The following is a 14,393-nucleotide window of genomic DNA, read 5'->3' on the forward strand; positions in this document are numbered from 1 at the left end:
TAACATGTGCATGTTTTCTAAATACTCACCTACACCTTTGTCAATATCCCAGTCATTAGTCATCTGTTACAGGTGTAGCGCAATCATTGAGTGCATGCAAAATAGGCTTATTATGCATGATGATAAAGCTTGCAAAATTATGTCTAGGGGAACTATCAGATGTGCATTTATGTTTATTAACACATTATAGTACCACTTTACACTAGTACCTAGTGGCCTACCCTTAGGCTGATTTGATTTATGACATGGATAATAAGCCTATAGAGCAGGGGTATTTAACTATTACCCTACAAGGTCCGGAGCCTGCTAGTGTTCTGTTCTACCTGATAATTCATTTTAAACACCTTGTGTGCCAGGTCCAGGTCTAAATCAGTCCCTGATTAGAGGGGAACAATGAAAACAAGCAGTGGCACTGGCTTCAAGGTCCAGAGTTTAGTTTGATGGGTATAGAGGGCAAGAATTTGAAACCAGTCAGCAACAAGAGACCAGTTAATGGTTAGAGTAATTTCCATTTCAACACAATCAGTAAAACAATTATACAAAACAAAATCAGCTCAGAATTTAAAATATCAAATGATTAAACTCTTAGTGTAGATCTGCTGGGCCTTCATATCTAATTTCCTATTTCAATGTATCATCACAAACCCATTCACACAACTGGATTCTCTCTATAGAGGCAAATCACCAATACTGCTGGCATAGTTAGCTGTCAAGTTTGAGCTGGCCCCCAATATAGGAGCATGTGTGAATGAGCAGTCCTTGTTCTCCTAAAATCATCCTTCCTCTGTGTGTGTGAGTCTGTGTGTGTGTGTGAGAGAGTCTGTGTGTGTGTGAGAGAGTCTGTGTATGTGTGTGTGAGAGTATGTGTGTGTGTGAGAGTCTGTGTGTGTGTGAGAGTCTGTGTGTGTGTGTGTGTGTGTGTGTGTGTGTGTGTGTGTGTGTGTGTGTGTGTGTGTGAGTGTCTGTGTGTGTGTGTGTGTGAGTGTGTGTGTGTGTGTGTGAGAGTCTGTGTGTGTGTGTGTGTGTGAGAGTCTGTGTGTGTGTGTGAGAGTATGTGTGTGTGTGAGAGTCTGTGTGTGTTTGCATGTGTGCATGCATGAATAGTATAACAATGAAAGAAGAGCACTATGACATAAGCATATGTTTGGTAGGGGGGAACTAAAAAGCAAAGCAGTCAAAATTACAGGATGAGTTGTTTTTGTCAAGTGCAAGTGTTAAAAACTATGCTGTGTTATGATTGCCTTTATGCTTTGCATGCCTCTTGCCCCCACAACTATAGAACAGGGTGTGTGTTGTCATTGGTGGTTTCGTTATCAAGAGTGTATGACAGAGTAAAAACATTTGACATTGATGCTGTTTACACTACTACTTAATTATTACATCAGTCTGTATGGATTGAAAGGGCCATGTTCATCATTACCACAAAAACACCCACACAGGGAACTAACATACACTGAGTGTACAAAACATTAGGATCAACTTCCTAATATTGAGTTGTGCCCCCTCATGAAGGCCTGCATGTGTGTGTCAGTGGTCATGTGTCACTATGTACAGTGGGGCAAAAAAGTATTTAGTCAGCCACCAATTGTGCAAGTTCTCCGACTTAAAAAGATGAGAGGCCTGTAATTTTCATCATAGGTACACTTCAACTATGACAGACAAAATGAGAAAAGAAAATCTAGAAAATCACATTGTAGGATTTTTAATGAATTTATTTGCAAACTGGTGGAAAATGAGTATTTGGTCACCTACAAACAAGCAAGATTTCTGGCTCTCACAGACCTGTAACTTCTTCTTTAAGAGGCTCCTCTGTCCTTCACTCGTTACCTGTATTAATGGCACCTGTTTGAACTTGTTATCAGTATAAAAGACACCTGTCCACAACCTCAAACAGTCACACTCCAAACTCCACTATGGCCAAGACCAAAGGGCTGTCAAAGGACACCAGAAAACAAAATTGTAGACCTGCACCAGGCTGGGAAGACTGAATCTGCAATAGGTAAGCAGCTTAGTTTGAAGAAATCAAATGTAAATCAACTGTGGGAGCAATTATTAGGAAATGGAAGACATACAAGACCACTGATAATCTCCCTCGATCTGGGGCTCCACGCAAGATCTCACCCCGTGGGGTCAAAATGATCACAAGAACAGTGAGCAAAAATCCCAGAACCACACGGGGGGACCTAGTGAATGACCTGCAGAGAGCTGGAACCAAAGTAACAAAGCCTACCATCAGTAACATACTACGCCGCCAGGGACTCAAATCCTGCAGTGCCAGACGTGTCCCCCTGCTTAAGCCAGTACATGTCCAGGCGAGTCTGAAGTTTGCTAGAGAGCATTTGGATGATCCAGAAGAAGATTGGGAGAATGTCATATCGGTCAGATGAAACCAAAATATAACTTTTTGGTAAAAACTCAACTCGTCGTGTTTGGAGGACAAAGAATGCTGAGTTTCATCCAAAGTACACCATACCTACTGTGAAGCATGGTTGTGGAAACATCATGCTTTGGGACTGTTTTTCTGCAAAGGGACCAGGACGACTGATCCGTGTAAAGGAAAGAATGAATGGGGCCATGTATCGTGAGATTTTGAGTGAAAACCTCCTTCCATCAGCAAGGGCATTGAAGATGAAACGTGGCTGGGTCTTTCAGCATGACAATGATCCCAAACACACCGTCCGGGCAACGAAGGAGTGGCTTCGTAAGAAGCATTTCAAGGTCCTGGAGTGGCCTAGCCAGTCTCCAGATCTCAACCCCATAGAAAATCTTTGGAGGGAGTTGAAAGTCCGTGTTGCCCAGCAACAGCCCCAAAACATCACTGCTCTAGAGGAGATCTGCATGGAGGAATGGGCCAAAATACCAGCAACAGTGTGTGAAAACCTTGTGAAGACTTACAGAAAACATTTGACCTCTGTCATTGCCAACAAAGGGTATATAACCAAGTATTGAGAAACTTTTGTTATTGACCAAATACTTATTTTCCACCATAATTTGCAAATAAATACATTTAAAATCCTACAATGTGATCTTCTGGATTTTTTTTTTCTCATTTTGTCTGTCATAGTTGAAGTGTACCTTATGATGAAAATGACAGGCCTCTCTCATCTTTTTAAGTGGGAGAACTTGCACAATTGGTGGCTGACTAAATACTTTTTTGCCCCACTGTATGTGTGGATTGAGATGTGCATTACCCTCAGAACAGCCTCAATTTGTCAGGGTAGGGACTTTACAAGGTGTGAAAAGTGTTGCACAGGGATGCTGGCCCATGTTGACTCCACTGCTTCCCACAGTTGTGTCAAGTTGGCTGGATGTCCTTTGGGTGGTGGACCATTGTTGATACACACAGGAAACTGTTGAGTGTGAAAAACATAGCAGCGTTGCAGTTCTTGACACACTCAAACCGGTGCGCCTGGCTCCTGCTACCACTTTACTTCAGTCAATTGAAAATGATTGTGCAAAAGAGGGAAGCCATATTTTTTTCTCTTTTACTGAAAATGCTGAGCCTGTGGCCAGCTTGGGGTACGGAGGAACAGAATGATGCGCAAGTTACAATCAGGGATTTTTTGACGATTAAAACCAACAAACAAAGATCAACCATGGCCTCCTGTGGGCCAATTGGAGTCCACAACGACCCTCATAGCAACAGGAGGGAAAAAAACAAGAAAATTATGATAATGGAAAAAATAGTAGTACAAATGGACCAGTGCATCAACTTCAGTTCATAGGTACAGTGAATATCTGTCTAGGGATCGATTCAAAGTCTAGGTTCAAGTTGTTTTTTGTTTGTTTTCAGGTTGTTACAGGCTAGACGAGTCCGTTCTCCAGTCCGTTCTCAATGAGGCTGTGTCCTTTTTTGTCCCAGCCCCATGTGTGCACTCCGTATGGACAATTTTCCAGCATTCCACTACTGTCCCTTTCTACTCTCATTGGCCAAAGTCAAGAGAAGGGCTAGGTAATCTGGACCCCTTTGACTGCAGCCGACTGGATTCAGAGGGTGCCGAGGACTTTGATTGGCTGATGCTGGAAGACGGGCAGACCAGCAGACACCTCTTCCAGTTACGTCTGAGACTCCGCCTCTTTCTCTACTCCAGCCCCTGGTCGAATGCTCTTGATTGACAGGTACATCTCTTCCTCTGCATCGTAGTAGTAGAACTTCCTCAGGTACATGATCAGTGGTCTGGAGAGGGAGAGGTCAAATGAGTAACCCCTTATGCAAAAATATACCTTTATGTTTCACATGTGAAGTAGTTTTCTTTCTGTGTATAACACTCCATAAAATAAAGGAAACTGATGATGATGATGATGATGATGGATTGCTTTAAAGTACAGCTGCTATATATACCACTTTTCACTTGGTCTCAAAGCGCATCATCCATGTCTAGTCTGTCAGCAATCAAGGATTATTTCCATTAGTTCTTTATTTAAACTAAAAGAATATGCTGAGGCATTTCTGTCAAAGCTCAGGAGAGAATGCTAATTCACTAACAACTATTTCCAAGAAAACAAAAACAAGGTTAAAATGAATGACTAAATCAATATTTGGGTAAATTGAGTATGGCAGTACTTGGGCAGCGGCAGCTCCTGGATGTGGTCGATGCGGACCATTTGTCGGATGCAGAAGCGACAGAGGTGCTGCAGGGACTTGACGTTGCTGAACCGGGACACTGGGTAGAGCAGCTGCACCGGGGTAGGGGGGAGCCCTGGAACACACACAAACACACACACATTCGACACGCACACACGAATGAGCACAAACAACCAATACAGATGTTCGTAACCTCTCAGCAACCTTGTATGCTATTCTTACTGTCATTACAACCACTACACTATGTGGTAGTTCACATAAACATCTAATTGGTTGGGCAGTGTAGGAATGGGGGACGTTTTTACCTGGCACACGTGAACGCAGGAAGTAGAGGAATTTTCCATTTTTGGAGTGCATGATGGCTCGCTCGATAAACTCCACCACAGAATGACATCGGTCCTCAAACTTGGGATGACACCACAAGCTGAATGTCCCTATAGATGGAAACATGGAAGGGACACACCACTGAAGGTTACACCGAACACTCACACATACATACCATTTAAAGGGGAATGAAATAGAATCAAATACAATTTTAAAGGGGAATGAAATGGAACCTAGTGGTACCACTTTATTTAAAGTGTTCAGGTATAATGCTTTATTACTTTTTTTAACAGCACGTATTATATCATATGTCATGTATCAAACCTGTTTTTCTCAACTACCCTGTGAGTTGGGTGGCTGATATGTGGTGTATGTGTAAACCATAAATATAATTAACTGCATGCTTTCTGTCTGTCATATATTTACACTGCATGATGAATGTGTCTGTATGTGAGTAAATCCTGTTAGAAGTGCTTTATGCCAATGCCATGTATATTTGCGAGCATGTCGTTGTCGTTTACCTACTTTGTGTGTGGGTGACTCACCACTTCGCTGGGTGCGTGTGTGTGTCTGTGTGAGTGTATGGGTGTGTGTGCATGTGTACGTGTGTTAATAAACATGACTGAGTGAGTAGCTACAACTTTTATATTTGTGTGATTGACTGACTGTATGTGTTTCTGAGTATTTACGGTACACACGACACCTCTTCAGTGCTCCGTGCGGGTGTTGTGTGTGTAACTCACCTCTTCAGTGCTCCGTGTGGGTGTTGTGTGTGTAACTCACCTCTTCAGTGCTCCGTGCGGGTGTTGTGTGTGTAACTCACCTCTGTAGTGCTCCGTACGCGTGTGGTGTGTGTAACTCACCTCTGTAGTGCGCGTGTGGTGTGTGTAACTCACCTCTGTAGTGCGCGTGTGGTGTGTGTATCTCACCTCTGTAGTGCTCCATGCGCGTGTGGTGTGTGTAACTCACCTCTGTTGTGGTCCATGCGCGTGTGGTGTGTGTAACTCACCTCTGTAGTGCTCCATGCGCGTGTGGTGTGTGTAACTCACCTCTGTCGTGCTCCATGCGCGTGTGGTGTGTGTAACTCACCTCTGTAGTGCTCCATGCGCGCGTGGTGTGTGTAACTCACCTCTGTAGTGCTCCATGCGCGTGTGGTGTGTAACTCCCTGGGAGCGGAAGCTGAGGCTGAGGATGTAGCGGGGGTCAGAGCTGTCCCTCACCAGGAACGCCCCGTCAGGCTTCCCCTTCAACTTCATCTCTGCATCTTCCCAGTTCATAGGACCCCAATACCAGCCACACTGGGGATAGACATGTAGATGATTATGAATGAATATCATAGAAACATACACACACACCATCCATAGAATCGAATACAAACACAGAACTGAATTAATGTCATGAGGCAGTTATTATCAATTAAATGTTTGTTATTACACACACACACACCCACACTTGGCAGTTATTATTAATTAAAGGTTTGTTATCACACACACACCAAGGCAGTTATCATCAATTAAAGGTTTGTTATCACACACACACCCACCCACACCAAGGCAGTTATCATCAATTAAAGGTTTGTACCTATTTGTTAGTATGTAACCCAATCGATTTAGCAGTGATTCAATCAATATGTATGTGTATTTGCGAGTGTTGTTGAGTGTGTCGCAATTACTTTTTCCAGCTCTCTCAGACTAGCGGTGAAGTTGCTGGCCTCAGGCCGCCTCAGAGGACAGAGCCTTGGGGGCGGGGCCAACCTGGAAGGGGGAGGAGCTGAGAGGAGCTGTGAAGAGGTGGAGTGAGGCAGGGCCCGGAGGAATGCATCTGAAACAAATAGAGAAATATTCAGCTAGACACAATGATATGAATGTGTAGCCCAAACCATTGCATTTGGTATAAATGGGAGTTGTAAGAAAGTACAAGTTACATGCATAGATCTCAAGTTAGGACTTGTTACTAATAGATGATAACAGTGTTCAGTTTGAGTAAGACTGCTTAGACAGACCAGGTGCCACAAATACTCATTCTCAAGGCATATAATACAAATATTAGACAAGCATTGGTTTCCGACTGCACACCATGCACCTTCACGAATCATTTCCACGCTGATCGGTCTGTATAGTCTTTCCTGAATACAAGCACTTACAGTATTTCACCTGAGGGAAATTATGCAACCTTCACCACAACACGCAAGTGTCACACCATATCACTCTATGAACTTAGGCATTAGCCAACAGGCATATAGGTTTTATGTTACATATATATTCAGAACTGCAGATATTACACATATGAAGGATTACTGATATATTCACACGTTTATAAATACAGCATTATAAATATATCATATTGGTACTGTTTTGTATTATGGTCTTTTCGGAGTCTTAGCTCTGGCCATTACGTGCTCTATTACCACACCGTCCGCCCGTTTGCCCCATGCACAGCTCCCAGCTCTCTGGTGTCTTACCATTGAGGCTGATACTATGCTGGATGGTGGCATGGGAGGGATGAGGAGGAGGAAGAGGCAGGGGGAGGGACTGTAGGGAGGCCCCCATAACACTCACTAGGAAAGGACCAGGCTGCGGCCCACCTATGTCATCTGGAACAGAGCAGGGGGGAAGGGGGGTTTCAGACCAGGGAGGGGTCTAGATCACAGGCTTTCTCAACTCCTCTCCTCTGGACCCACTGTGATATGAAGTTTTCATCTCAACTTTTTTTTATATATATATATATTTTTTAATGCACTCCTTGAAGTATTCTAGGGTAACTAACAAATCCAAACTACATCTGATGTAAGTTGATATTTATAGGTTGCGAGAAATGGGTGATTCAACGTGACATTCAGCAAATTGGTTTGTCCTTGTTCCACTGCTTGGCTGAACATTCAATTCTGATAGGTCGAGAGGGTGGGTCCCCAGGATCGACGTTGAGAAACACTGGTCTGTAAGGCCACAATACAACAGTCCCTCATGGCTGTTGATGTTAGTGTTGTCGTGGGGATCAGAGAAGGTGTAAAGCTATTAGGCTCTCCATCACCATAGAACAGAATGGGTATGTTTATATACTGTGATATAGCTTTCAGGGGAGGGAGGTAATACAGTGGGTATAGGAGAGTAGGGTGAGTGAGGGTATGCAGTAATCATTTTTAGTGTTTATGTGTGCCTACAGGTACAATCATAAGCAAAAGAGATGCGTGCAAGAAAGGGAGGGACACAAGGAAACACACAGAGAAAAATAGGCTACTCTACAGAGAGACACACAGAGAGAAAGAACAGAGAGAAAGAAAGGAGGTAAAGTACCTAATAGACTGAGACTTCTGCGTGGCGGAGGTGGAGGCGTGGGAGGGTGCGGAGTGTTCGCCCCTCTCCTCGAAATATCCACATCCACCAATGAAACAGTCTCGCCTGCACCCAGAAATGGAAAGAAGGAAAGAGGAAGAGAGAGAGGGAATTTGAGAAAGGAAATGATAGAGGAAGAGAGTGATGCTAGTAAAGAAACGTAAGTTCTTGGACCCGAGTTTGCCTCCTCAGCCAAGAAATGGTAGAGCCCCTTACCAGTGAAAGGAGCAAAGGAAGCAGGAGAGAAAGCACTTTGGGCCCTGGTCATTTGGGGTTGGCTGTGGCAAGAGAAAAACAGCAAAATAGGAATGAAATAAGTTATAGAGGGATGGAATATAGAGGTGATCAGGTGAAAATAGATATTAGAGTTAGGTAGCCTAGATTTAGAGAAACACAGATTTAGAAACAATTCAGACAGTTCTGGGCCTATAATATCCTGATAGAAAATATTATATTTTAGGATAGGCTCTACAATAGTGGCACTGTAACCAATCAATAAATGAGTTGATCTCTATAGCCTGCTATAAATTATAGGTATACAGTCAGTAATTACTCACGATGCTTAAAAGTGTGGAAGTCCTTACCTGTCCACGTCATGCTCCCCACCACTTCCACTGGCCATGTCCACCAGACTTCCAGCGGAGGAGATTGAATAGGCCACTGATGGCCTCTTATCCAGAAGGCTATTGGAACCACTACAGCTTTTAGTTCTGAAAAGTTTACTCAGGCGTATTTTAAGTGAGCCCTTTCTGGACTTCCCTGGAACTTTGAGTGTTTTCTCGACTCGACCGGTTGGAGTCCGGGGCTCACTGACGCACTTGTCCGCCCGCTTCCGGGGTGTCGATGCCTGGCTAGGGGTTGGACTGACAGGTCGGTCCGAGCTCGGTGAAGCCGCAGAGGCCCCAGGTAATGTCGACACCTCCGGATTCTGTTCTGTATCTCCCGGGATCGGTTGAGTTGGGTTAGGTACGTTTCCATGCAGGCTACATACTTGTGCGTCACCGTGCGCCGACGGACAAGGTTCTCCAGCCACCCCTTCCATCTGTCTGGTCAACTCTGCCTGAAAGCTACTGAGAGAAAATGCACCGGACATCTTCTGAACTCGACGTGCTCGACTTTCATCCGAATCATCCTCTGGGCATCCAGTGATACCCAGCCTGGCCACGTCCCCAGTCCCCAGCCCCTCTAGCACCAACAAAGCATCGCTAGTCTCAGTGGGGTCATCCCCATGCCCCATCCCCGCTGGTGCCGGCCCATGTGCGCCCTGACACGAGCACTGGGGCATCGCCCCGTCCTTGAATAATATCTTGGGTACCGCGCCGAGCCCCAGCTCCCCGAACCTTCTGGCCAGGTCGAACACTGGGCCGTCGGGCAGCTCCCCGGTTGTGCATCCCCATTTCGACTCTATCATTGTGAAAGGATTGGATTTATCCCTTAAGGGAGGCCAGTCTGATGGGTTGGTGATCAAACTGTGCCGGTGGCATAGCTCACCTCCCTCGATATCGGCAGCAACCGTGGATAATACCACCCGGGGATGCAGACCCCAGCTCTGGGACAGATGGTTCTGCTGTTGCGCGTCACCGGCACTGAGCGTATTGTTATTGATGCCTCCGGTTAGGTCGGAGACAGAGCCGGAGGTCTTGTCCAAACCAATATGTTTCCTCGACTGATTCCGACCGTCGGATTCACATTCTAAAATCCCATCACCATCCCTCAATATGTTAGGAAACACAAGGAGCTGAGGCCGTAAGCCTCCTCTGTGAGCAAACTCAAAGCCCTTGGCCTCCATGGCGCTGTGTGGAGGAGGAATAGACACCGACGGTTTAGTCGCCATCACCCCGCTGTCAGGTGCCGCCGTTCCGCCGCTCTGCTGTGCATTGTTCAGCGAAGATAAATTGCCGGAATGCGCGAGGCCTGTCGTGGGATCTCGGGCGAATTCCAAGCCCCCTTTCATGTTGCTATGAGCCAAGACCTCTTTACCGAGTCCTGCCACCACTCCACCCGACGACAGATTCCCATTCTCCTCGTCCAAGCGGTCATCCTCGGCCGCGGAAACCAGGCGCATCAAGACAAAATCGGGAGACATATCTTGCGCGTTGTTCATAATTATTCCTCAATTCACGAAAGGGAATAAACGAGTTCTACGCTTCACATAGCTACCGCCGTTTGATGGATCCCCGTTGTCTTATAATAAAGAAGGGCCAAAGCGCTATCTACCATAAATAGGCTACAAGCGAATAAACTATTTCAAGCGTTCTTTCATTATCGCACAGATAAAGCGCCTACAAAAAACGACATCCATTTATATTCTAACGAAGACCGAGCGAGTGCACGCATAAATATATCCAGCTTGCTGTTGTAAGCAGGCGAACCCCGGGGTCAAACATACGGTCTCATTTGTTAGAATAAAAAGCCTCACAAGTCTGACCACTCTTTCTCTCTCTCTCTCTCTCTCTCTCTCTCTCTCTCTCTCTCTCTCTCTCTCTCTCTCTCTCTCTCTCTCTCTCCGGTTCCCAGCGAAGCCCCACCCGCTCCCTCACTTCCGCAAATCCTATGCATTCTGCGTTCAGTGTGTTACTTTGTGTACCCTGTCTCTGTCTCTGTCTCTGTCTCTGTCTCTGTCTCTGTCTCTGTCTCTGTCTCTGTCTCTGTCTCTGTCTCTGTCTCTGTCTCTGTCTCTGTCTCTGTCTCTGTCTCCCTCTCCCTCCCCCGTTTCAATTCAATTCAAGGGGCTTTATTGTCATGGGAAAACATATGTTAACATTGCCAAAGCAAGTAAGGTAGATTATACACAAAAGTGAAATAAACAATAAAAATGGACAGTAAACATTACACTCACAAAAGTTCCAAAAGAATAAAGACATTACAAATGTCATATTATGTATATATACAATGTTGTAACGACGTACAAAGGGTTAAAGTACAAAAGGGTAAACAAATAAGCATAAATATGGGTTGTATTTACAATGGCGTTTGTTCTTCACTAGTTGACCTTTTCTTGTGGCAACAGGTCACAAATCTTGCTGCTGTGATGGCACACTGTGTTATTTCGCCCAGTAGACATGGGAGTTTATCAAAATCAGGTTTGATTTCAAATTCTTTGTGTATCTAGGTAATCTGAGGGAAATACGTGTCTCTAATATGGTCATATTGGAATATTTAGGCTACAATGCAAGTCACTGATTGCAAAGTAGCCTAGCACTCTGAAATTATTAATTATTTGTTTAATGTTGTGTGTATTTTTTTAATTGCTAGATATTACTGCACTGTTGGAGCTAGAAAACACAAGCATTTTGCTGCACCTGCGATAACATCTGCAAATCTGTGTACACGACCAATAAACTTTCATTTGATTTCTCTCTTTAATATAGTGCAGGAGGTTAGGAAATGCAGCTCAGTTTCCATCTAATTTTGTGGGCAGTGTGCACATAGCCTTTCTCTTTCCCTGTAGTGTGAAGTGATGAGAGAGAGAAATCAAATGAAAGTTTATTGGTCGTGTACACAGATTTGCAGATGTTATCGCAGGTGCAGCAAAATGCTTGTGTTTTCTAGCTCCAACAGTGCAGTAATATCTAGCAATACAGAAAAAATACACACAAAATAAAACAAATAAGAAAAAATGTCAGAATGCTAGGCTACTTTGCAATTTGTGACTTGCATAGTAGCCTAAATATTCCAACATTCAAATTGTTCCTATTATTGACATTGATTGGGGGAAATTAATTCAATACAGGACTATATTTGTTGTTGCTGAATTTGATTGATTGATGGCTGTATAATAGGCTATGGATTGATTCATTGCAAGAATCAGCATAGTAATAACATCCGTAATAGTTTAGGCAATAATAAACATTTAGTATGCAAGGCCTATTTTGATTTCACTGCATGTCTTGGCAAATTATTGCATGACTTCAACAAATTAGTCCATTATTTTCTCCAGTGCACAGAATAAAAATCTGACCACTTGTGCCAATGGCTGTGGGCAGTGCTGGGCACCTGTTCTGCTCAGTCTGTTCTTGGCATCTCACCGCCCAGTCTTCGCCAACTTAAAAGCTGTGTCAATTTCAATTCAATTTGTCTCAGGAAGAAATCATCTAACATTGTGCTATTAAAGTGACTAAGGAAATTAGGGGAGAAAAATAAGAAATAAAATATTCAGATTCTATTCTACTTCAGATTGTGACACATCGTCAAAACATCTTGGACGAGAGTCCTTACACAGGCCCTCACACTCTATCACTGCACTTAAACATAAATATGGTGATTCAGCAATCCATGTGTCACTCATAAAATGTAATGTCATAGAATAGAACAGGATAGAATATAAATTCCACCAATTCATTTTCAAAAGATAAATCATCAATGCATGGGCATTTATAATTAGACCTCTCCTATCATAACCATTTGACTTCCACTTTTAGCCTGCTAGATCCAGAGGAGTGGCCTCCTAGACTGCACTCATTGTTCCCCAATTAAAGTGATAAGACGTGATTGGGTCATTCTAGAGCCTTCCATCAGAGCAAGCAGCGCGGTCCTGTGCTTGACAACCTACATTTCAGAAATGCCTATTTCCCATAGTTGGATACCCTATTTCAGATTTCAGGTGCTATTAATTTCCTCCACCTTTCATATACAAAACACACCACCTTGCAGACAAAGGATGACAAAGGTTTTCACCCATAAATCATGACTCATTCAATCCATTGTAAAAATACAATTGAAGTCGGAAGTTCACATACACTTAGGTTGGAGTCATTAAAACTCGTTTTTCAACCACTCCACAAATTTCTTGTTAACAAACTATAGTTTTGGCAAGTCAGTTAGGACATCTACTTTGTGGATGACACAAGTCATTTCTCCAACAATTGTTTACAGACATATTATTTCACTTATAATTCACTGTATCACAATTCCAGTTGGTCAGAAGTTTAAATACACTAATTTGATTGTGCCTTCAAACAGCTTGGAAAATTCCAGAAAATTATGTCATGGCTTTAGAAGCTTCTGATAGGCTTATTGATATCATTTGAGTCAATTGGAGGTGTACCTGTGGATCTATTTCAAGGCCTACCTTCAAACTCAGTGCCTCTTTGCTTGACATCATGGGAAAATCAAAAGAAATCAGCCAAGAAGTCTGAAAAATAATTGTAGACCTCCACAAGTCTGGTTCATCCTTGGAAGCAATTTCCAAATGCTTGAAGGCACCACGTTCATCTGTACAAACAATAGTATGCAAGTATAAACACTATGGGACCACGCCGCCGTCATACCGCTCAGGAAGGAGACACATTCTGTCTCCTAGAGATAAACGTACTTTGGTGCGAAAAGTGGAAATCAATCCCAGAACAACATCAAAGGACCCTGTGAAGATACTGGAGGAAATAGGTACAAAAGTATCTATATCCACAGTAAAACGAGTCCTAGATAGACATAACTTGAAAGGCCGCTCAACAAGGAAGAAGCCACTGCTCCAAAACTGCCATTAAAAAAGCCTGACTACCGTTTACAACTGCACATGGGGACAAGATAAAGAAATGTTCTCTGGTCTGATAAAACAAAAATAGAACTGTTTGGCCATAATGACCATTGTTATGTTTGGAGGAAAAAGGGGATGGCTTGCAAGCTGAAGAACACCATCCCAAACGTGAAGCACGGGGGTGGCGGCATCATGTTGTGAGAGTGCTTTGCTGCAGGAGGGACTGGTGCACTTCACAAAATAGATGGCATCATGAGGGAGGAATATTATGTGGATATATTGAAGCAACATTTCAAGACATCAGTCAGGAAGTTAAAACTTGGTCGCAAATGGGTCTTCCAAATGGGCAATGACCCCAAGCATACTTCCAACGTTGTGGAAAAATGGCTTAAGGACATCAAAGTCAAGGTATTGGAGTGGCCGTCACAAAGCCCTGACCTCAATCTTATAGAAAATGTGTGGGCAGAACTTAAAAAGCGTGTGCAAGCAAGGAGGCCTACAAACCTGACTCAGTTACAACAACTCTGTCATGAGTGGGCCAAAATTAAACCAAGCTTGTGGAAGGCTACCTGAAACATTTGACCCAAGTTAAACAATTTAAAAGCAATGCTACCAAATACTAATTGAGTGTATGTAAAATTCTGACCCACTGGGAATGTGATGAAAGAAATTTAAG

The 14,393-nt window shown here is 43.6% G+C and overlaps 1 protein-coding gene across 2 annotated transcripts; it reads right to left on the bottom strand.

Annotated features, from left to right (window-relative positions):
* Nucleotides 1-3,140: 3,140 nt before the first annotated feature.
* LOC124002376 (suppressor of cytokine signaling 7-like) lies at nucleotides 3,141-10,706 on the bottom strand. Of its 2 annotated transcripts, XM_046309740.1 has the most exons (9): nucleotides 8,826-10,706; nucleotides 8,458-8,519; nucleotides 8,203-8,307; nucleotides 7,371-7,502; nucleotides 6,582-6,730; nucleotides 6,039-6,207; nucleotides 4,891-5,019; nucleotides 4,565-4,700; nucleotides 3,141-4,177 (listed from the first exon to the last, which is right to left on the bottom strand). In XM_046309740.1, exons 1-9 carry the CDS (start codon nucleotides 10,343-10,345, stop codon nucleotides 4,057-4,059), a joined length of 2,523 nt encoding a protein of 840 aa, XP_046165696.1. In that variant the 5' UTR covers nucleotides 10,346-10,706; the 3' UTR covers nucleotides 3,141-4,056. The 2 variants fall into 2 exon arrangements, with proteins under 2 accessions (XP_046165696.1, XP_046165697.1); XM_046309741.1 differs by lacking the exon at nucleotides 7,371-7,502.
* Nucleotides 10,707-14,393: the final 3,687 nt, after the last annotated feature.

The sequence above is a fragment of the Oncorhynchus gorbuscha genome, linkage group LG18 (genome assembly GCF_021184085.1).
Source record: "Oncorhynchus gorbuscha isolate QuinsamMale2020 ecotype Even-year linkage group LG18, OgorEven_v1.0, whole genome shotgun sequence".
Lineage (NCBI taxonomy): Eukaryota > Metazoa > Chordata > Actinopteri > Salmoniformes > Salmonidae > Oncorhynchus > Oncorhynchus gorbuscha.

What these genes read in the sequence shown, in the direction of transcription:
- LOC124002376 (XM_046309740.1), bottom strand. Translation starts at nt 10,345, where the DNA reads ATGAACAACGCGCAAGATATGTCTCCCGATTTTGTCTTGATGCGCCTG. An exon ending in GCGCATGGAGCACTACAGAG is followed by an intron (nt 5,020 to 6,038) that starts GTGAGTTACACA and finishes TTCCATCTATAG; the next exon opens with GGACATTCAGCTTGTGGTGT. An exon ending in CAGGAGCTGCCGCTGCCCAA is followed by an intron (nt 4,178 to 4,564) that starts GTACTGCCATAC and finishes CTCCCTCTCCAG; the next exon opens with ACCACTGATCATGTACCTGA.